We start from the raw sequence: 23239 nt of genomic DNA, 5'->3' as shown, positions 1-23239 counted from the left end.
CAGAGAGGACATGTCAACTAGTCAATCATACAAAATGTAAACATAGGTCAGGCCTTAGTACAGACAGGACATGTCAACTAGTCAATCATACAAAATGTAAACATAGGTCAGGCCTTAGTACAGACAGGACATGTCAATTATTCAAAATGTCAATATAGGTCAGGCCTTAGTACAGAGAGAGGACATGTCAACTAGTCAATCATACAAAATGTAAACATAGGTCAGGCCTTAGTACAGAGAGGACATGTCAATCATACAAAATGTAAACATAGGTCAGGCCTTGGTACAGACAGGACATGTCAACTAGTCAATCATACAAAATGTAAACATAGGTCAGGCCTTGGTACAGACAGGACATGTCAACTAGTCAATCATACAAAATGTAAACATAGGTCAGGCCTTGGTACAGACAGGACATGTCAACTAGTCAATCATACAAAATGTAAACATAGGTCAGGCCTTAGTACAGACAGGACATGTCAACTAGTCAATCATACAAAATGTAAATGTAGGTCAGGCCTTAGTACAGAGAGGACATGTCAACTAGTCAATCATACAAAATGTCAATGTAGGTCAGGCCTTAGTACAGACAGGACATGTCAACTAGTCAATCATACAAAATGTAAACATAGGTCAGGCCTTAGTACAGAGAGGACATGTCAACTAGTCAATCATACAAAATGTAAATGTAGGTCAGGCCTTAGTACAGACAGGACATGTCAACAAGTCAATCATACAAAATGTAAACATAGGTCAGGCCTTAGTACAGAGAGGACATGTCAACTAGTCAATCATACAAAATGTCAATGTAGGTCAGGCCTTAGTACAGAGAGGACATGTCAATCATACAAAATGTCAATGTAGGTCAGGCCTTGGTACAGACAGGACATGTCAATCATACAAAATGTCAATGTAGGTCAGGCCTTAGTACAACTAGGATACATCAATATGTCAATTATACAAACACTCAAAATCTATCTCTTTACTAGTTTGAAAAAAATGTATATATATATATATATATCTGAACATGGTTACACAACTGATTGAGGAAGAGATTTTTTTACTCGATCTACCACACCAAGGTGCCTTGCCATGAAATTTGACAACTACACTACCTTGAAATCTCATTGCCCAACTTCTCTATGCTTTAAAACTTTTTCATGGGTATTTAAACTTCATGGTAAAGCATGAAAAACTATCAATTTCATTTACAAAATATTATGATTCATGTTGATGCTCCATTCAATGAATTGAATTTGAGCAAAAATGATGAAGGCAATTGTACTGATAGTGAAATAAAATATTACCTAGATAAATATTCATGAATAATACATACGTTTTTGTGAAGTTATAAAGTGTGAGTCCTGTCCACACAGTACCAAGCATTAGTAACAGAAATAGTATACTGTTCTCCCTCAGACACTCGCCAACACCGGACATGTGGGTCAGCACTGCACTGTCATTAGTAACAGTGTCCATGGCAAAAGTAGTCATGGTGTTAGTCAGGTTAGCAACACTACTGTTAGATGTGGCGCCTGATTGGACGGCTGGATGTGTATCTCCCTCACATGCGGGAGTGTGGTAGTTTTTATTAAAATCTGAAAATAAAGAGATTGAGCAAGAGATACATTACAGAACAATATCAAAGTGATAGAACAGATACAGATGTCTTACAGAATACAGTTAGAGTAATAGAATAGATAGCAGTAATGTGTTATGGAATACAGTTAGAGGTTTGGAAAAGATAATTGTTACAGCATACTGGAAAAGTAAAAGAATAGAGATAATGTGTTTCAAAATACAGTTAGAGTAATAGAATAAATAAAGATTATGTGTTACAGCATAGTAAGAGCATTGAATTAGATAGAGATGATGTGTATCAGTATACAGTTAAAGCAATGGAATATATTGAGATGAAGTGTTACAGAATACAGTTAGATTAACTGAATGTATAGAGAAAATGTGGTACAGAATAAAGTTAAGAGTAATGGGGAAAAAAAGAGATATGTGAATTACAGAATACAGTTATAATATTGGAATAGATATAGATATGCTACAGAGTACAGTTAGAGACTTGGAGGAGATAACTATTACAGCATACAGGAAGAGTATTTTAATAACTAGATATTTACTGACTAAAGTTTTCGAGTACTAGAAAAGAAAAAGATATATGACTGACAGAATAGAATTAAAATATTAGAAAAGACACAGATATGCTATAGAATACAGTTTGTTGGAACAGAAAGTGATAATTATAAAAATACAGGACGAGTATTAGAATAATCCGATACATGTTACAGATTAAAGTCAAGATATTGGAATAGTCAAAAGATACTGAATTAAAGTAACAGTATATCTAAATATACCGTATCTATCCTGAAATAAGCCCAGGTCATACTACAGGACACATATTGTAGCTTCTGACCTAAAGTGGTGGGTAGGGCTGATTAAAGGACAATGATAAAGTAACTAAGTTCCCATTTTTTTCTGAAATTGCAATAAATATGTATGGGCTTATTACCACAAAAGAGCTTAATGCTGGATATCAATACGGGGTATGTTATACAATACAATTAGAATAACTGTTTAAGAATACAAACAAGCTATAGATTACCAAGAATATTTTTTGCGATACTGTAAATTACACACCGACAAGAGCTATAATATTCTGCCTCTGATACCTGTCAATATTTGTAGAAATGGATATAGCCCTTGAACTACCTCTAATCTAGAGCTTTTAAGTCTGCCTCTATCTATTGGGAAATATACATTCTTATGTATTATTCTTTTAACCCATCTCTGAAGAAAGCTGTCTCTTACATGAGGTTTTCACACTAGGGACATGTAATAGTTCTAGACTTTATGAACCTTACTTGCTGTCTTTAATTACCTCAATGAAATAAAATAATAAAATGATTAACAAATTAATTTTCATAAAGATCACACTTTTTTCAAAACAGAATACTCGCGTTACCATCTGTAAAAACTACCAAAGCCATAAAATTTATCTGATAACTTTCATTATCTCTTAATATTTATAGTTTTCTACTCTATAACTCTCCCTAATATAGCTCATCCTGAAAGTTCCACATCTTTGGTATTATGGGGGGAAACTGCTGATACTTTTTCCTGTATTTTCCTGTATAAATATTCAAAAGATGAGACGAAAATGTCAACAATAACATTCCTGTACAAAACATCTCTGTTGAGACTGTTTAATTAAAACAAAGACAATTTCCAAGTATTACCTGTAACAGTACATCTCTGTTGAGGCTGTTTATGTAAAACGAAGACAATTTTTTAAGTATTACCTGTAACAGCATATCTCTGTTGAGACTGTTTAATTAAAGGAAATTTTGAAGTGTTACCTTTTAAGGTGTCTTTTATGGCATCAGCAGAAAAGGCAAAAGTGATGAATATGGAAAAAATCTCTTCTGTAGACCTGAAACATTGATAATATTAGATAAGTTTAAAGGAAAACGGCGCACCAGCGCCATCAATCATCAAGGCATTTGCTGAATGAAAAATCATCTTCTGGACTATGGACAACTGCTGAATGACGAAACATCAACTGGTCTACTAGATGATTGTTGATTGAAAGCATGGCGATCTGCTTACTGGACAGCTGGTGACTTACAGCTTTGTGGTCAGTCTGCAGAAGTATGAACAGCTGCTGACTGATAACTCTGTGGTCAGTCTATTGGCCTGGGGACAGCTGGTGACTTACAGTGCTATAGTAAGTCTATTGGCCTGGGGACAGCTGGTGACTTACAGTGCTATAGTAAGTCTATTGGCCTGGGGACAGCTGGTGACTTACAGTGCTATAGTAAGTCTATTGGACTGGGGACAGCTGGTGACTTACAGTGCTATAGTAAGTCTATTGGACTGGGGACAGCTGGTGACTTACAGTGCTATAGTAAGTCTATTGGATTGGGGACAGCTGGTGACTTACAGTGCTATAGTAAGTCTATTGGATTGGGGACAGCTGGTGACTTACAGTGCTATAGTAAGTCTATTGGATTGGGGACAGCTGGTGACTTACAGTGCTATAGTAAGTCTATTGGATTGGGGACAGCTGGTGACTTACAGTGCTATAGTAAGTCTATTGGACTGGGGACAGCTGGTGACTTACAGTGCTATAGTAAGTCTATTGGACTGGGGACAGCTGGTGACTTACAGTGCTATAGTAAGTCTATTGGACTGGGGACAGCTGGTGACTTACAGTGCTATAGTAAGTCTATTGGACTGGGGACAGCTGGTGACTTACAGTGCTATAGTAAGTCTATTGGACTGGGGACAGCTGGTGACTTACAGTGCTATAGTAAGTCTATTGGACTGGGGACAGCTGGTGACTTACAGTGCTATAGTAAGTCTATTGGATTGGGGACAGCTGGTGACTTACAGTGCTATAGTAAGTCTATTGGACTGGGGACAGCTGGGGACTTACAGTGCTATAGTAAGTCTATTGGATTGGGGACAGCTGGTGACTGGGACCAAATTTTACTTTGATTTATCTTATATTTATCTGACTTAATAAACTCTGAAAAGGAGCATGGAAATGCACCACCAGACCATGGTTCGAACCCAGGCCCTCTGAACTCCTGATGGACACTCCACCAATTGAACCACCTAGTTGCCGATGATCAAACCAGTCCAGTTCCACTAAATTCCTCATCTCCAAAAACAAAACTATTAACAACCAAATTTCGAGTTTCCTCTTGTCAAGCACTCACCTACCTGAAACAAGGGTTGGTCGCAGGTAAGTATGTAACAGGAGCAGAAAAATACAATGCCAGACCTGGGTTCAAACCCCAGACATAATCCAAATTCTACACACACACTCTACCAATTAAGCTACCTGGTTGCTGATGATCGACCCAGCCTAGTTCCACTACCACTCTATCATCATGTTATCAGACATTGAAGATATTACCATTTATTAATAGAACCCCAACATTGACAAACGTTTAGTTTTAACACTAGGATAATAAACATTTATATACATTCATTACTTACCTTGAAGAATACTTCATCAATTTGCTGAGGTTGAGGAACACATAAATGAAGAGAAAGAAAGCATTCCACAATCCAACACAAGCAAACATGGCATAGAAGTCTAGATCAAAATCCTCGCATACATTGTAGATCACTGCAAAGTAATAAACACCTCAGGAAATTTCATTCCACAGAAACCAAGGTAAAAGTGGATCCATGATGAAAAATATAATATAATATGATATAATATAATGTAATATAATGTAATATAGTATAATGATATATAATATAATATAATATAATATAATAAATATAATATAATATAATAAATATAATATAATATAATAAATATAATATAATATAATATAATGTAATATAATGTAATATAATATAATATAACAATATAATATAAACTTTGTTTATTTTACAACAATTGTCAAACAAGCTATCTGTTTACATTGATTACTATTGTTAGCCCAGATGTAAGTGTGTGAGGGGTCTTATTGTCACAGGAAAATAGAGTATCCAAGTAAAACCCCAAATAGTTGGGTAGGTGACCTCATACCTTTTCCAGAAAGCTAGTAAAATGTGAGGGCATTACCATTGCACCATCCAACCACCCAGTGATAAAAAAATCAGTATGAATTAATGATAATTACACACTTTCAAAGAATTCCCAGAGAAAATGTCTCATTAATCTACTTCCAGAGAGATACACAATGTTTAAATATCTAAGCCTATGCAGTTACATAGTCTTTCTATTTTACCTTACCATTTCAGGTTATTTTATCAAGCACTATGCTTCTTTCACTAAGCATTTACCTATAAGAATTGCTCTGAGCAGCCTACACTTTCACTTTTTATACATAGTATTGTTAAGGCCTATTCACATTCACAAATCATAAAAGACATGAGGCATATGGCTAGAGTTGAAGTGTACTTATATCGTCCTTGACGATAAGTTTGACCTACGTTTGGTGTAGAGTGCCAAAGGAGCGGTGGTGAGAAGGACAATGAGTGGCTGGCCACCAAACACACTAAACAGCACTCCACCAAAACACTGTGAAAACAGGATCTTCTGCATATCTGTGAAAGTAAAGTGAAATCAGACATACGTTACAAACACAACCTATTGTCTTAAGACAGTAAAATCAAAATAGGAAAATTTTCGTGATAATTGATTTTAGAGTGATCCTTGGGAGATATTTTATATTATACAATATACACTTAGAATCATTACTGAAGGTTTGTCCTCACCTATGGCTCCATGAGTGTTGTTGTTGTTCAGCATACCAAAAGCGATATTGGGGAGGACACATGCAAAGTACAGGAAGAAAACAGTTGACACAACCTTGTGGATGGTCTTGTGGCCAATAATACCTGTAAAAATATAATCAATCTGTTATCGTCGTTAAATGATACTTTTTTCCTGGACAGGTGTATTTACTCACCCACAGAAAGACAAGGATGATGATGACGTCATCACAATAATATACATAAGGCCAGCAGGGTGAGAGAAATACAACTTAAAAGCCTTACCCCTAAGGTTGAGATCTTCTGTCTCACCAAAGAGGGAGTGAGAGATTCTATTCTTCTTTTTTATTTTCTGTAGAAACAAGTTTTCGCTGTGATTACTGGTAAACTTCTCTTTGCATTCTATCGACTTTGTTCTGAGAACACGAGGATTTCATTCAATGACTTGGTTCTTGCTAAGGTACTTGAAGTTGAGATATAAATGGGTAAACAAATCTCTTGTTCTCTTACATTTAAGACAATCACTATGTAAATCTTGGCAAACTTGAATAATACTATGTTCTCAAAGTTAAAACTGTGGCAATAAAATGGTTTACTGATGAGAATTATCAAAACTATTGCAGTATATAATCATCTATTGCAAAATTAAACTGAAAATTTCTTTTAGATCATGATGGTGATCATTTAATCTTGACCCTGACTGTTTGTCAATTTGGACCACAAATTAAACTTGCCTATGAAATCTTCTTTCTGTACCATGAGTAACATGACCTTGGGCTTTCCTCTGGTTAACAACAGGCATTCATTTGATAAAGAATTGTGACCTTGACTAGGGGACAGACATAAAACACTGCTCCATACTGTGCTGGGATAAGAGCCAGTAAAAGCTCAGTGAGATCAATAACAAGGTCATCTACTTACAAAGTCTGTCACCTTAAATCAGCCACCCCTGTTATAGGGGACCAGGGTGTAATTAATGTGTGAACAATGTGACATCTCAGTGAGTATCATACCGAGTTGTCTGTGATAAAGCTTTAGACCACAGTCAGTCTCCGCACCCTTACCACCTCTAACTACACCACAGTCAGTCTCCGCACGCTTACCATCTCTAACTACACCACAAGAAGGCCAAAGATTCTTGAGACAAGCTTTCCACTGTAATTATTATTGATGGTTGGTTTTGACTGAGTAAAGCATCAAATCATTAGAGATATTTTATCAAGGTATTCAGATATCATTCTGATATATATGTTTAGGAAGGTTTTGACTGAATAAAACAATAAATGATAATGGATACTAGCTCAGCACAGTTTAATTGTAGTGTAGATGTTACAGGGGAGTTTGGGACAGAGTCCTGAAAGTTCAGAATATCCACCTTAGCATAGTAGAGCTATAGAACAGTGAAAATATTGATTTATAACACCTTATATATTATATACATCAGTGATACTACTCTTCCCTCTGGTCATCCCGCTGATGACGGTGACAGTGTAACCATTAAATTCTATACATCAGTGATACTACTCTTCCCTCTGGTCATCCCGCTGATGACGGTGACAGTGTAACCATTAAAACACATACATTTCTTCATGGCTGTGATTTAAGATTTTATATCTTTTTATATACATGTATACCAACCTAGAAATAGTGTTTGACAAAAAAGATTGTAGTCCAGGAGATGGCCTACCGGAAGCATCATTTAACTGAGGTTCAAATGAAAGCAAATAATTCCATGCTAAGTAACATTTTTTAGGTCAATATGCCTTATTTATCCAGTAATAAGCTCATGCCTGGCAATAAGTCCACCTACACATATTATATCACTGCTCTGTCAAAACCACACCTTCCTTCTTTGAGTCAATGACTAAGCTTTCTACACTGAGCCAGTTATTTAGCTTCCAACCTTGAGCCAATTATTTTACGTCCTACTTTGAGTCAGTTATTCAGTGTCCTAATTTGAGTCAATTTTCTAACTTACAATTTTGAGTCAGTTATTGAGTGCCCTACATTTCATCAGTAATGAGCTTTCTACTTTGAGTCAATTACTCAGCTTCCAACTTGGAGTTAGTTATTTATATTCCAACTGTAAGTCACTTATTTTGCTTCGTATCGTCCTACTTTCCTAATTTTACATTGGCCTGCTATGATATGGCTTTGGAGACATAAGCACCCCAGCATCTGTCCCCTATCTTGTTAGATCCTGAAAGGTATTTGTTAGAGAGATACAGTATAAGTACAGATTAGAAGTGACCAACCCTCATGTATGTGGACTAGAGAATTAAAGCTTAATGAGAATTTATAGGTGTCTGGACTTAATCCTGATAGGTTGATGGAGGTATGCCTATAATATTACCACCTACAGTGCCCAGTCTTCCGTTAGATCTCTCTGTAACAACTCGGTACATAAACCCTACATGATTGTGATTCAAACATGTCTATTTATGTCCAGTAGTGCAACACACCAGACCTCTTATTTAAAATTTTAATGAGCCATCACGATACATTAATCATGTGGGGTCTTGTTCAGTACACCAGACTTCATTAATAGTACAGCAGGAACTAAATTTAAAGTTAAATAATTCATGAAGAAATGTCATATGATGACATGCAACTTCAACATTTCTCAAAACAACAAGAGGCAAACTGGCCATGTGACTTATCTTTTAGTGCAGCTAATCAAGAGAAGACATGATGAAAGGTAAAAGTCATTGTGAAACTTGAGAGCTTTTCTCCCAAGCATATTACTTAACAAATATCATGACTCTCGGCATTTCAGTTATTGGAAAGAAGTGGTTTGAACATTTAAACATAATTCCATTATGTGAACCTTTAAAGTGGGTCAATGTCATTCATCTTGACAAACCTGAAAGTCCTTTTCCTAATTTGACTCTTACACCAATATGCTACAGGTCAAACGTCATTACTTAAAGGCAGGTGAGGTGAAATATTATCAATGGAGTTGTTATTATTTTTGTCTACATCTCACAGAGGTGAATATTTTTTTCAACACAGGAAAATACTGGAGCAATATGTAAAGTGATGACATTATCAAATAGTACTTGGTTTCACTACATAAAGTGATGATGTCATCAAATAATACTTGGTTTCACTACATAAAGTGATGATGTCATCAAATAGTACTTGGTTTCACTACATAAAGTGATGATGTCATCAAAAGGTACCTGGTTACACTACATAAAGTGATGATGTCATCAAATGGTACCTGGTTACAATCCCTTCTGTAACCGGTGATGTTAAAGCTTATGAGATTTATCTGTCTCAAGCAAACTGGGGAATGCAAATGTACTAATTTAATTCTACCATGTTTGTGATAGACTACAAGTACATCACTACTATCCTGTACCTCTCTATCTCACATCTTACTTGTGAAAACTTCATCATATCTCAGATCCCTTATTGATTTATATCCAATGTTTCACAAAGCAAATTGAGACACAGAGGAAAATGAAGGTTAAACTTCAACTGACAACAAAGCTATCAAAATTTTACAGCTTTAACAGCCACATTTTGAAAGAGGTACAAAATAACCCATACATACAACTCCTGATACCGAATGGCCTCAAGTAGAATACTTTATCATCAACACCATTGAAAAGTTCAACTGAAGGGTCTTCGAGAAGAAATTTTAAAGACTACCCAAAAGAGTGTCAGAAAACACCTTATATATCACTTCTTAGATCAATAATGAACTGTGGCAATATTATTCTGAACCCTTATCCAAAATCTACAGCCAGAGTAGAAGTCTATTTTACATCTGCAGCCAAGGGGAGACAATTCTTACAACATCAACTGTGTGTTTACTTGGTGGCAGTTACAAAACAAAGTATAGTGTTACCCTGATTAGTGGTGTAAGGACAGGTCAACATATCAATGTACTGTAATAGCTTTGCGCTCGATAGCAATAGTTTTATAACTAAACAAAAACGCTACTTGAAAGCAAGATTTTCCATCAAGTTATAGCCAAATGGTTGCAAGCCTTCGTATATGAAAGTGCCTTTTGGATCTCAATTACTTGCTAATTACAAGAAACTGGCACATTCACCTATCTAAAATGGAAACAGAATTTTAAACACAAGTTGTTACCTTGATGAGGATTTATATCTTAAATAAGTGTTATATTGTTATTTTTCTAATATGATGTAATTAAATCTACAAATATAGTATGGGAGGTGGCAATTTCTCCGATAACTCTGGGGCCATGTTTCAGACCCATCCTTGAAATGACCTATTTTGATTAACAACAAGGGGGGAGGTAGTGGTATTTTAACAAAATCATTCTGAATGAAAACACAAAAATCAGCTGAAAATTAATGACAAAGTGTCACAAAACTGATCCCAATTAAACTACAATTTGTGAAGTTACAGGCACCTTCATCTGATAAATAATCATCCTACCTTTAGTTACTAGATTTGTACTGAATTTTTCAACATGACTCTGCCAATGATGTATGAAGTATGTCAAACTTACTGTCAAAACCAAACAATCATATAATTATTGAATGAATTAATCACCTTTTAAAACATAAAAAAAATTGAAATAAAGAAGAATTATACTAAATTTAATGTAAAACTAAGGCTTATATGAAAATAATTGTCTTGAGTCCAGCTGTGTATGAGTTTCACAACAAATCTCACAGAATAGCGTGTTTATGTATAAAATATAACAAGGATCATTGTTCAACCTACTTGATTCTATGAAAATTATAAATATTTTTTATCAGTCTTAGCATTTGTTAAATTGTGCATTCTGATACATTTGAATGGTTTGTGGCCTCACTTTATTTCTGGGTTAGAAAACATATTTTAAAGGTAAGAAAGAACTATCGTGCTAATATCACAATAGTCATGTGACTATAGCAACGATACTACAATACTAATTTTACTATTGCAATACTGTTGTGATAACTTTTTTGGCCTCAGTAGTCCTAACCTTGATATCTTGTTTCCTGTTGATACACTGACTGACAAATATGTGTCCAATAACCTGCATGTATGTTTACAAGTATCCTACCAAAACACACAATCTTTGAATAATTAAGACACATAGCTGAATGATAGGAATAAATCAAAGATATTCAAACATATTCCAACACCAAAAACACCAAACAGTACTTAGTTCCATTCAGATCTGATACATCTATGGAACCTCTGTTCCTCTGTTCAGACTACACATATAGAACCTGTGTTCCCCTATTCAGACTACACATATAGAACCTGTGTTCCCCTATTCAGACTACACATATGGAACCTCTGTTCCCCTGTTCAGACTACACATATAGAACCTGTGTTCCCCTGTTCAGACTACACATATGGAACCTCTGTTCCCCTGATCAGACTACACATATAGAGAGACTACACATATAGAACCTCTGTTGCCCTGTTCAGACTACACATATGGAACCTCTGTTGCCCTGTTCAGACTACACATATGGAACCTCTGTTGCCCTGTTCAGACTACACATATAGAACCTCTGTTGCCCTGTTCAGACTACACATATAGAACCTCTGTTGCCCTGTTCAGACTACACATATGGAACCTCTGTTCCCCTGATCAGACTACACATATAGAACCTCTGTTGCCCTGTTCAGACTACACATATAGAGCCTCTGTTCCCCTGTTCAGACTACACATATGGAACCTCTGTTCCCCTGTTCAGACTACACATATAGAACCTCTGTTCCCCTGTTCAGACTACACATATAGAACCTCTGTTGCCCTGTTCAGACTACACATATTGAACCTCTGTTCCCCTGTTCAGACTACACATATAGAGCCTCTGTTCCCTTGTTCAGACTACACATATAGAACCTCTGTTTCCCTGTTCAGACTTCACATATGGAATCTCCAGACATGAACAATCATCAATTTACTATAAGTATACCATTACCATGTGTTTCAGCACCAAAACCTCTTGTTACGACTATCATGATTGACAGTTACACTGAACAGCCTTGAATTCCATCACTAATTGATTTTTTAGAGTATTGCAGACGAAACAATTTTTTTTGCAGATTACATATAAAAAAAATTTGATGTTTTGATAAATGTGCAAAAAGTTTCACATTTGCACCAATGGGATCATAAAATGTGGTAATTAAGATCCTCTGCCTCAAGAAAGAGGAGCCTTCAGTTTACCAGTGTTTTTGTGACCTCTCAGGTAGAATATCTTTATTTTACATATTCAAAAGTTATCTGCCACTCTGAGTTTCTGCATGCTAAAACAATACCTGTTAGGATATGTCGAGCTAGACATGCAAGAGCTTTCATCATTAAGCAGTATACTTCAAACATGATATTCCACATGGGCAATCAATCTCGCATCATTCTTTAAGTTATAGCATCTAATTCATTTTCTTACCTCCTATTAAAGAGAGTTATATGTATATTTATCAGCACTGCATTGCCTGTTATATTGAGGTAACATCTTAAGTACAGTGTTAACCTGTAGATTTCAGTACAAAAAGCTAAAGTAACATTATCGTGTTATAAAACGAAAGTGTGTTTTATGTGGATCATATCTTCCTCTGCAGACAAAATTAAGAGTCTGCTGTTTTTTTATCAAAAGAGTTTATTTTAGTTGTAAATGTGAATCCTACAAAGGTATGCGCTCACGTTATGTCATCTAATGATAAGATGAGAATCCTTTTATTATACTGTTTTACTACTTAAACCATTTAAATTCCTACACAGATTGTTATTTATGGTTGGTACACAGGATATTTCACAGAGCTAAGATCACAGACTGACAATTTCTTAAATTTTTCAGTAATAAGACCAAAACTGTAGCATAAACCCCATACTAACTGTGCCTGCTTTCATTATCTTGCATTATCTTGCAGTAAGCACACCCACTCATTTCAAGCCATAATTCAAATGTGTCGGCCTCTAGGGCTTAAACGGAATAAACATTTAGGTACATTTGCAAAATGTTTGTCGAGTCAGTCTTTTCTTGAACATGAAAGAGAATGTTTGAGATGATACCAGTTCAGATGGTTCCCTTTCGTGTTCAACCGATAAATTCTAGTTTTCGTGTCTTGTCATACATACCAAACCGTGACAGAAAGACATTCTTTTCTATCACAGTGCTTTCATGACAAGTGTTTGTGATGGATTGAACATAAATTGATCCGGTACATAAATAGGTAATAGGTTCTATTTCTTGTACATTATCAAAATACATAAAAACCTTATCAGCTATTTTTGTTCCCTACTTCTCAAATTTCACTAGATTATCTTCTTTACATCAATTTTACATCAGAAAAACAATAGGATATGACGTCATTGCAATTATGTCACTTTGGAACAAATGTCATGTGAAGGTACCTTGACACATTGGATAAAACAGAAAAATTTAGCACTGCAGCGGTTTTACAATAAAAAGAATTAATGTGATTTAAACATTCCCTGAAAACTTGACTGGTAGTTCTGAAGGCTATTTCACTAAGTTTTTACAGAATGCTCTATTCCCTTGTTATATTATAACTTTTTTTGTAAAAAGAAAAACGTTTACGGCATATAGGTCGATAAAGTTGAAAAGCTCATCCTTCTATGGACCTACTTGTGGTACAGCTTCTCCTTCACATATAACAACTTATATATAATTTAACCGTTTTTCTGTGTTTTCTTTTTCAAATTCAAATCTGTGTCAGAATTTCAAAGTTATAAAACCAGTTTCATGCTATTTAATCTTGTTTCCTTGGATGGTAGCATGCTTTGGGTCTTAATATGTCTTGCTATATTTCAAGTCAGACTTCGCTATCTGCAGTACCAATAAAACACCCACTGAAGATGTTTAAGCAGGAGCAATCTGGAAATCATTTCATTTTTTCTATATATCAATGATGTGTTGTCTATAAATAACTAGCAATTAATGACCACTGTTGATTATATATCTGTAACTTGAGGTAAAGGCACTAGGGGCTCTTGTACTCTATAATATCAGTTACTTTTTGTCCTACAACGTGCCTTGACCAGCATTTTCGTGTTGCACTTCTGTATAAGGCATGGCCTTTATTTCCTATCTTTCACAACATTGTGTTTGTAGTAAGATGAAAAAGTCAGGATATGTAGTAGCTTCCATAACTTATGTGAAAGAGAATATCTAGCAAGACTGAGACAGCACAATTAATATCATAATTAGGGATGAAAACTGACATTTGAGATAAAAGGCCAGAATTTGCCGTTTCACTCTTTGCTGCAAGTTACAATTTCATTCTTGTGTTATGATTAAAGTTCCAAAAAAGCTGATACCAGCTAACGGCAGAAAACTAGCTTTCATCTCTGCATAATAAGTTATATCACGATAGTGTTGAAAAATCAGATTATTTGCACATCTGAATATCCTCAAAAGTCTGCTAAAATTGATAGGAATATGTAACCATGTGGAATCAATGAGAAAGTCAATGGTGCCAGCATAGATCCATGCTGTCTGCAAGATGTCGGCCAGTACAGGGTTATCAAAGACATCTAAATGAACTCAAAATCAATACTGACATTTCTCAGCTGACAGAGGATTTAAAAGATTTTAACATTGTTATTTTTTCAACATATGTCCCCTTAAAGCCAAATGATTGCAGCACAAATGCCAGAAAATCCACGCCTGCCAAGCTTGGACCTAATGAACTAGTCTAGGCTACATTAATCTGCAGTATTTCCTGTTTTATTTTAATCCATAAATTCACCGATCAAATCAACTAGCTCTCGAGCAGTACAATTGTCAGAGGATCTATTTTGCCTACCATTACCTCCAAAAGTATGACAAATTGAAATTTTTAACTATTTCCCCCACAATTTATATAAAAATATTTTATGCACTAATTGCAATTCTGTTTGTATTGATTTCTACTTAAATGATTCAGCAAAGCAGCTCATTGTTTTAAGATTGTTCTAGATGGGACAATTCTATTAGTAAACAAGGACACAACAGACGATAATGTATGTAGTAATTGGTAGACAAATATTGCATACTTTAGTATGCATATCATGAACATAAAACGTGGTTCCTTTTGTAACACAACATTCTCACACTGTTACAGTAAAACAGTATGAAATCTTAATATTGATAAAACATCAAATAAATGTCACGATATTACCACAAACTGATAATATAAGTGTAAGTAGTGCTGTGTTACCACAAACTGATAACATAAGTGTAAGTAGTACTGTGTTACCACAAACTGATAACATAAGTGTAAGTAGTACTGTTTTACCACACACTGATAACATAAGTGTAAGTAGTACTGTGTTACCACAAACTGATAACATAAGTGTAAGTAGTGCTGTGTTACCACAAACTGATAACATAAGTGTAAGTAGTGCTGTGTTACCACAAACTGATAACATAAGTGTAAGTAGTACTGTGTTACCACAAACTGATAACATAAGTGTAAGTAGTACTGTGTTACCACACACTGATAACATAAGTGTAAGTAGTACTGTGTTACCACAAACTGATAACATAAGTGTAAGTAGTGCTGTGTTACCACAAACTGATAACATAAGTGTAAGTAGTGCTGTGTTACCACAAACTGATAACATAAGTGTAAGTAGTACTGTGTTACCACAAACTGATAACATAAGTGTAAGTAGTACTGTGTTACCACAAACTGATAATATAAGTGTAAGTAGTGCTGTGTTACCACAAACTGATAACATAAGTGTAAGTAGTACTATTGAGTTCTAATTATCCATGAAAACAAGTGTCTACGAAATAGAAATTTTTGGAAAAAACAGGAAAATAGAGCCCCCTAAAATATAAGATTTCACAGTAAACCGAAAGTCAGGACAATGATGTATTGAAAAAGTGTCTATTGATATCATGTGATATAGGTTTGAGTTTTGTGTGAAGGACTGACTATACTGATTATACCCTTACTACATGTCCTGTCTCCATAAAATCAACCGTTCTGGAGGAATAGCGACCACAACAGCTTTGAAGATGGCTGCCATGGCAGCAATCTCAAATGTCTGAATGTTGCTTTTTTCCCTGACTCTGGTGGGGGCCCTGTCTCTACAGCATAATCTTCTAAGGATGATGATGATGATGATGATGATGATGATGATGATGATGATGAGGAGGAGGAGGAGGAGGAGGAGGAGGAGGTGGAGGAGGAGGAGGAGGAGGAGGAGGAGAGAGGAGGAGGAGGAGGAGGAGGAGGAGGAGGAGAGGAGGAGGAGGAGGAGGAGGTGGAGGAGAGGAGGTGGAGGAGGAAGAGGAGGAGGAGGAGGAGGAGGAGGAGGAGGAGGAGGAGGGGTGATAATCAGAACTTGTTAAGTCAGACTGATGCTGGCCTATATATCACATAGCCCTTTCTTCTAGTCTTTGACCAGTACAGCTATAAATCTGCTTGGGGTATATGAAAATTGTGCAATCTAGTTGTCGACAATAATTGAAAACCTTTTCAGCTGCTGCAGACATATGCAAAATAAATGTTTGTCATAACTTCCACTGATAAATTTGATTGTTTTCTTATTTTCAATGTGATGAACTACTACAGTATACAGCAACATTAAGTTGTTTATGTTTCCGTCCCATAAAGAGAAATAAAAACTCACCGTCTCTATAGTCAGACAGGTAGTGAGGTAGGCGGCGCTTCAAATCTCTATAAATGCCCTGACCTATATTACATCTCCTAGAGTTCTGTGTGGCAAAGAGAACAAGATATTTAATATCAAATCAAACAATGTTAATCAAACAGAAATAGTGTTTTCATGTGTCAGTGCGTGAAAGCTCTTTAAGTTTTGAAATATAATCCCATTTATAAAAACATATCTATATATACATAATTATATACTCTAGATTTTGCCTACTTTGGACTAATTTGGCATCCAAATATTGACTTTAAAATTTCCAATTCCAATCTGAATTGATGAAAAATAAATTGTTTAAGTATCTACATGGGCCCTGCTGTCATTAATAATCTGGTTTTGAATCTGAAATAAATACAGTTGACATGGCTTTCTCCTACACAACATATAAACACGCTACATACAATTGTCTCTAGTTCACAAATATCTACTTTTCATTCTACTTATACACCAGACATATTACAATCCTTACTGAAAACAATGGGTAATAGGATTTGGTCCTAGTAATCTCACACAACATGTATCAGGACCTTAACCGTCATCTCATACTCATAACTCAAAACTCATACATGGTCCTTGAAATTGCACAAAACCCATATTTGATCATCGAAATCACACACAACTAATATCTGGTCCTGGAAGTCCCACATAAAACTCAAATCTGGTCCTTGTAATCACATAAAACTCAAATCTGGTCCTTGTATTCACATAAAACTCACATCTGGTCCTTGTAATCACATAAAACTCATATCTGGTCCTTGTAATCACATAAAGCTCATATCTGGTCCTTGTAATCACATAAAACTCAAATCTGGTCCTTGTAATCACATAAAACTCATATCTGGTCCTTGTAATCACATAAAACTCAAATCTGGTCCTTGTAATCACATAAAACTCAAATCTGGTCCTTGTAATCACACACAAAACTCAAATCTGGTCCTTGTAATCACACAAAACTCAAATCTGGTCCTTGTAATCACATAAAACTCATATCTGGTCCTTGTAATCACATAAAACTCATATCTGGTCCTTGTAATCACACAAAACTCAAATCTGGTCCTTGTAATCACACAAAACTCAAATCTGGTCCTTGTAATCACACAAAACTCATATCTGGTCCTTGTAATCACACAAAACTCATATCTGGTCCTTGTAATCACATAAAACTCATATCTGGTCCTTGTAATCACATAAAACTCATATCTGGTCCTTGTAATCACATAAAACTCATATCTGGTCCTTGTAATCACATAAAACTCATATCTGGTCCTTGTAATCACATAAAACTCAAATCTGGTCCTTGTAATCACATAAAACTCAAATCTGGTCCTTGTAATCACATAAAACTCAAATCTGGTCCTTGTAATCACACAAAACTCAAATCTGGTCCTTGTAATCACATAAAACTCAAATCTGGTCCTTGTAATCACATAAAACTCATATCTGGTCCTTGTAATCACACAAAACTCAATCTGGTCCTTGTTAATCACATAAAACTCAAATCTGTAATCACACAAAACTCATATCTGGTCCTTGTAATCACATAAAACTCATATCTGGTCCTTGTAATCACATAAAACTCATATCTGGTCCTTGTAATCACACAAAACTCAAATCTGGTCCTTGTAATCACATAAAAATCAAATCTGGTCCTTGTAATCACACAAAACTCATATCTGGTCCTTGTAATCACACAAAACTCAAATCTGGTCCTTGTAATCACACAAAACTCAAATCTGGTCCTTGTAATCACATAAAAATCAAATCTGGTCCTTGTAATCACACAAAACTCATATCTGGTCCTTGTAATCACATAAAACTCAAATCTGGTCCTTGTAATCACATAAAACTCATATCTGGTCCTTCTTATCACACACAACACTCATATCTGGTCCTTGTAATCACACAAAACTCACATCTGGTCCTTTTAATCACATAAAACTCAAATCTGGGCCTGAAATCACACACAACACTCATATCTGGTCCTTGTAATCACATAAAACTCATATCTGGTCCTTGTAATCACATAAAACTCAAATCTGGTCCTGAAGTCACACACAACACTCATATCTGGTCCTTGTAATCACATAAAACTCATATCTGGTCCTTGAAGTCACACGCAAAACTCAAATCTGGTCCTTGTAATCACATAAAACTCAAATCTGGTCCTTGTAATCACATAAAACTCAAATCTGGTCCTGAAATCACACACAAAACTCATATCTGGTCCTGAAATCACACACAAAACTCAAATCTGGTCCTTGTAATCACACAAAACTCAAATCTGGTCCTTGTAATCACATAAAACTCATATCTGGTCCTTGTAATCACATAAAACTCAAATCTGGTCCTTGTAATCACATAAAACTCAAATCTGGTCCTTGTAATCACATAAAACTCATATCTGGTCCTTGTAATCACATAAAACTCATATCTGGTCCTTGTAATCACATAAAACTCAAATCTGGTCCTTGTAATCACACAAAACTCAAATCTGGTCCTTGTAATCACATAAAACTCATATCTGGTCCTTGTAATCACATAAAACTCATATCTGGTCCTGAAATCACACACAACACTCATATTTGGTTCTTGTAATCACATAAAACTCATATCTGGTCCTTGAAGTCACATACATAACTCAGATATGGTTCTCAAATAACACACAACACTCATATCTGGTCCTTGAAGTCACATACATAACTCAGATATGGTTCTCAAATCACACACAACACTCATATCTGGTCCTTGAAGTCACATACATAACTCAGATATGGTTCTCAAATCACATAGCACTCATACCTGTCGCAACAATAATGTTTGACATACCATTCAATATTAACATCACACACAATACATACCTCGTCTTCGTCATCAAATGGAGAGGAGTTTAGTACAAGGTGAGACTTGCGATTTTCTGGTAGACCTTGATGCTCAATCAGCAACTTCGTTTTTTTCTGCAGCAACTGTTTGAACTCGACATCTGTGGAAACCTCCAGGAGCTGATGTCGGAAATCCATGTCCAGGAACAGGGTTGAGAATGTCTGTCCTGTCTCTAAAGCAGTCTTTGTACTTTTCTGAAAAATGCACCATAGCAATGTTTATCTGTTGATCTTATAACTGTCAGTTATCAGCCTCAGATGTAAGTAAATACTTCTTGTTTAGAAATTACCCACAAAAAACAATGTACAAATTTCATTAACTTTCAGTCTCTGATCTGTGAAATGCTTGCTTGAAACATCCATGCATATTATCATTTTTGTATTTTCTACGACTGGAGATTTACGCAATCAGCAAAGACATAGAAAATAAAGCAACACTAAAAATGTCTAAATCTATGTTAAATCACTTGGAATTATATGGCCTAATAACAGCCAACAACATTTGGATTTATGTCCCTTGTGATACAGGGAAATGGACAATTTCTTTGTAAAGGTGGCAACAACATGTCTGATTGGCTATAAAAACTTTTATCTCTCTCAGACATATAAAGCAGACAAATAATGTCAAAACACATCAACAGATGCACTCTCCAATAATGTTTAACAGGCCACGATCAATACAAAGCTTTCTACATCTCTGAAGGCTCCACATGGACGAATGTACCTCCTTGGTGGGAGTCATCACAAGGATGACAAATTGAATCTCCTGACTTGTCGGTCCCAGGTTGGCTGGGTGGTGTAGGCGGGATATCACAACATGGCGTCTGGTTAAGTTGGGTAACTCACACCTGTCATAGACAATGGAGGAATAAAAATAAGGTATAAATGGAAACATCACGTCAAATTCTGTACTGTCTGTTTGGTATACTCAGTTCTAAAGATGTATTGTCATGTTTAGCAACATTCAAAGTCATAAATTTGAATCTGAAAAACTTCTGTTCAGCATCTATAATCACATTTTGATGTTATCTAAATCCAGAGGACTCTTACTCACAGCCTCAATCAGGTTATAGCAGATTCATCATACATATGTGTGTTGAGTCAAAATTAAAACAATCTAAGCAGGGACTCAAATTGTTATACCTTCACTCCTTGGTCTTGTTATTTTCTAATTAAATCTGTTGAAGGGTTCACAAGATTTTATTATTAAGTCTTGTTATTTTAGAAGAGGTCAATGGTGACAAAAGTGACCTTGCCCACTGACTACCAAAATCTAATCCAGTTTAGACCTCAATAGTGTGATGATATGTTGTGAATAAGAACTTATTTTGTTGAGTGGTACATAACATATCTGGTAGATTATCCTTTTATTTCAAATGAGTTCAAAGGTCAGATCTTTGATCATTAACCTTCATCAATGGCTGTAGAACTTCATGGTGTGATGGCGTGAATATATACCACATCTATTGAGAGCCTCATGAAATATCTTGTACACAGACATTTTATTGCAAGATGTCAGTAGTGACTGACCTTGACTATTGACCACCAAAATCTAATCTGGTTTGGACCTTGATGATGTGATGGTGTAAATATGAACTAAATTTGCCCAGGTGTTCATAAGATATCTTGTACACTTGTTTCACATCGATGCACGTACTAACACATTATCAGATTACTAGACACATTTCCTCAACTCTATTCAGCAAGAACAATCACATTTCAATGATTTTTAAATCAAGACTCCCTCTTTTCCTCAAACTTAACCAAATTAAAACAGGTCCATTATATGTGTCCAGATTAAAGGATTTCTTCTGGAAGAATAAAAATTACAGAGGTACTACTGTTAGTACCCAGGAACCCACACACAAATTTACTGGGGTCTGCTTTAAAGAGGTGAACTAATTGTGGACAAGTAACTGATGAGATTATATCAAATATTCATGTTGTACGGATTTTACAGTAAAACTCTAGGACTACCAAGTCCTACTAAAAGGGTCTAAATTAATAGGATTCCACTTTGAATAATCTGTGGTAGCATCATCCTTTTTCTGATAATTTTAGCACATGTAGCAAGGTTGAATTTCCTAACAACATTACAAATCTAGACAATTGCAGGTGTAACAACTTTTGTTGCTTTAATCAAAACATCAAAATGCCAAACAACACATCTCCAGATAATTATTAGCTAAACAAACTTTCTTTTTTAATAACTTTTTATATATACCCAACAACTGACTCAAGGGCAGGGAGCAAACACACCAACTCTGACTCAAGGTCAGGGGAGCAAACACACCAACTCTGACTCAAGGTCAGGGGAGCAAACACACCAACTCTGACTCAAGGTCAAGGGAGCAAACACATCATCTCTGACTCAAGGTCAAGGGAGCAAACACATCATCTCTGACTCAAGGTCAGGGGAGCAAACATATCAACTCTGACTCAAGGTCAGGGGAGCAAACACACCAACTCTGACTCAAGGTCAGGGAGCAAACACAACAACTCTGACTCAAGGTTAGGGGAACAAACACACTAAATCTGACTCAAGGTCAGGGGAGCAAACACACCAACTCTGACTCAAGGTCAGGGGAGCAAACACATCACCTCTGATTCAAGGTCAGGTGAGCCAACACACATTATCTCTGATTCAAGTTCAGGTGAGCCAACACATTATCTCTGAGTCAAGGAAAGGGGAGGCAACACTAATCCTCTAACTCAAGGTCATTAGAGGCAACACATGAGCTCTGAGTCAAGGTCAAGATAACCAACACCTATAACCACTGGCTTAAGGTCAGGGCAGCCAACACCTAGCTTCTGACTCAAAGACAAGGGGTTTGCTTAACCTCTGACCCAAAGAAAGGAGATCCAGAAAATAAGATCTTACTAATGGTCAGGAAATTCAATAAATACTTTTGACTCAAAAACAGGGGAATCAACATCTTTAAGCTTGAAATCAACACATTACCTCCGACTCAAAGTCACAAGAATCAACATGACCTCAGACACAACTAGAGCCAACATATCCTCTGACTAAATGTTAGGGTGCAGACTTATTACAGGAATATAGAAAATATTCTTAGTTAATTCTACTGAAAAGCTAGAGTTTATTATACAGCATGGATATTTTGTAGGAATAACCAAAGTACAACGTAAAGCATGAAATTTCTGTACATCACAAACATCACACACACTGTAATGATACAGACAAGCTTCCATTTTCTCTGCTGAATTTGATTACTGTTCTTGAAAATGTTTCCTAAATTGGTAGCGATATACAAAAAAACATGGTTTATAAGCAATGCATAATCCATAATTATATATACAGCCCTAACATAACATGCACAGCATCCTATGTTGTTTCCAAAAAAAAGACTTAGCAGTTTGATATTTCTTAACTCTAATTTAGGATCATTGACACGTGATGAGGTAACATCACATTTTTATAGACATCTCCTGTTGTGTTTATGTGTTCTTTCAGCTCCCTAAATTCCCAATTCTCCTT

The 23239-nt window shown here is 35.8% G+C and overlaps 1 protein-coding gene across 1 annotated transcript in view; it reads right to left on the bottom strand.

Moving 5' to 3' along the window:
* Window positions 1-23239, bottom strand: part of LOC132565081 (solute carrier family 4 member 11-like) — a 68646-nt gene that overhangs the window by 20884 nt on the left and 24523 nt on the right. Inside the window, exons 7-14 of the mRNA XM_060229687.1 lie at window positions 20465-20588; window positions 19720-19935; window positions 16826-16910; window positions 6253-6375; window positions 5968-6081; window positions 5017-5149; window positions 3369-3442; window positions 1337-1598 (exon numbers count right to left, since the gene is read on the bottom strand). Coding sequence (XP_060085670.1) covers window positions 1337-1598; window positions 3369-3442; window positions 5017-5149; window positions 5968-6081; window positions 6253-6375; window positions 16826-16910; window positions 19720-19935; window positions 20465-20588 — 1131 coding nt within the window. The remainder of the gene's footprint in view (window positions 1-1336; window positions 1599-3368; window positions 3443-5016; window positions 5150-5967; window positions 6082-6252; window positions 6376-16825; window positions 16911-19719; window positions 19936-20464; window positions 20589-23239) is intronic.

Source organism: Ylistrum balloti, unplaced genomic scaffold (assembly GCF_031769215.1).
Source record: "Ylistrum balloti isolate Yb309-2 unplaced genomic scaffold, AGI_CSIRO_Ybal_v1 Utg369690, whole genome shotgun sequence".
Taxonomy (NCBI): domain Eukaryota; kingdom Metazoa; phylum Mollusca; class Bivalvia; order Pectinida; family Pectinidae; genus Ylistrum; species Ylistrum balloti.
This window is presented reverse-complemented; position numbering and strand designations above follow the sequence as displayed.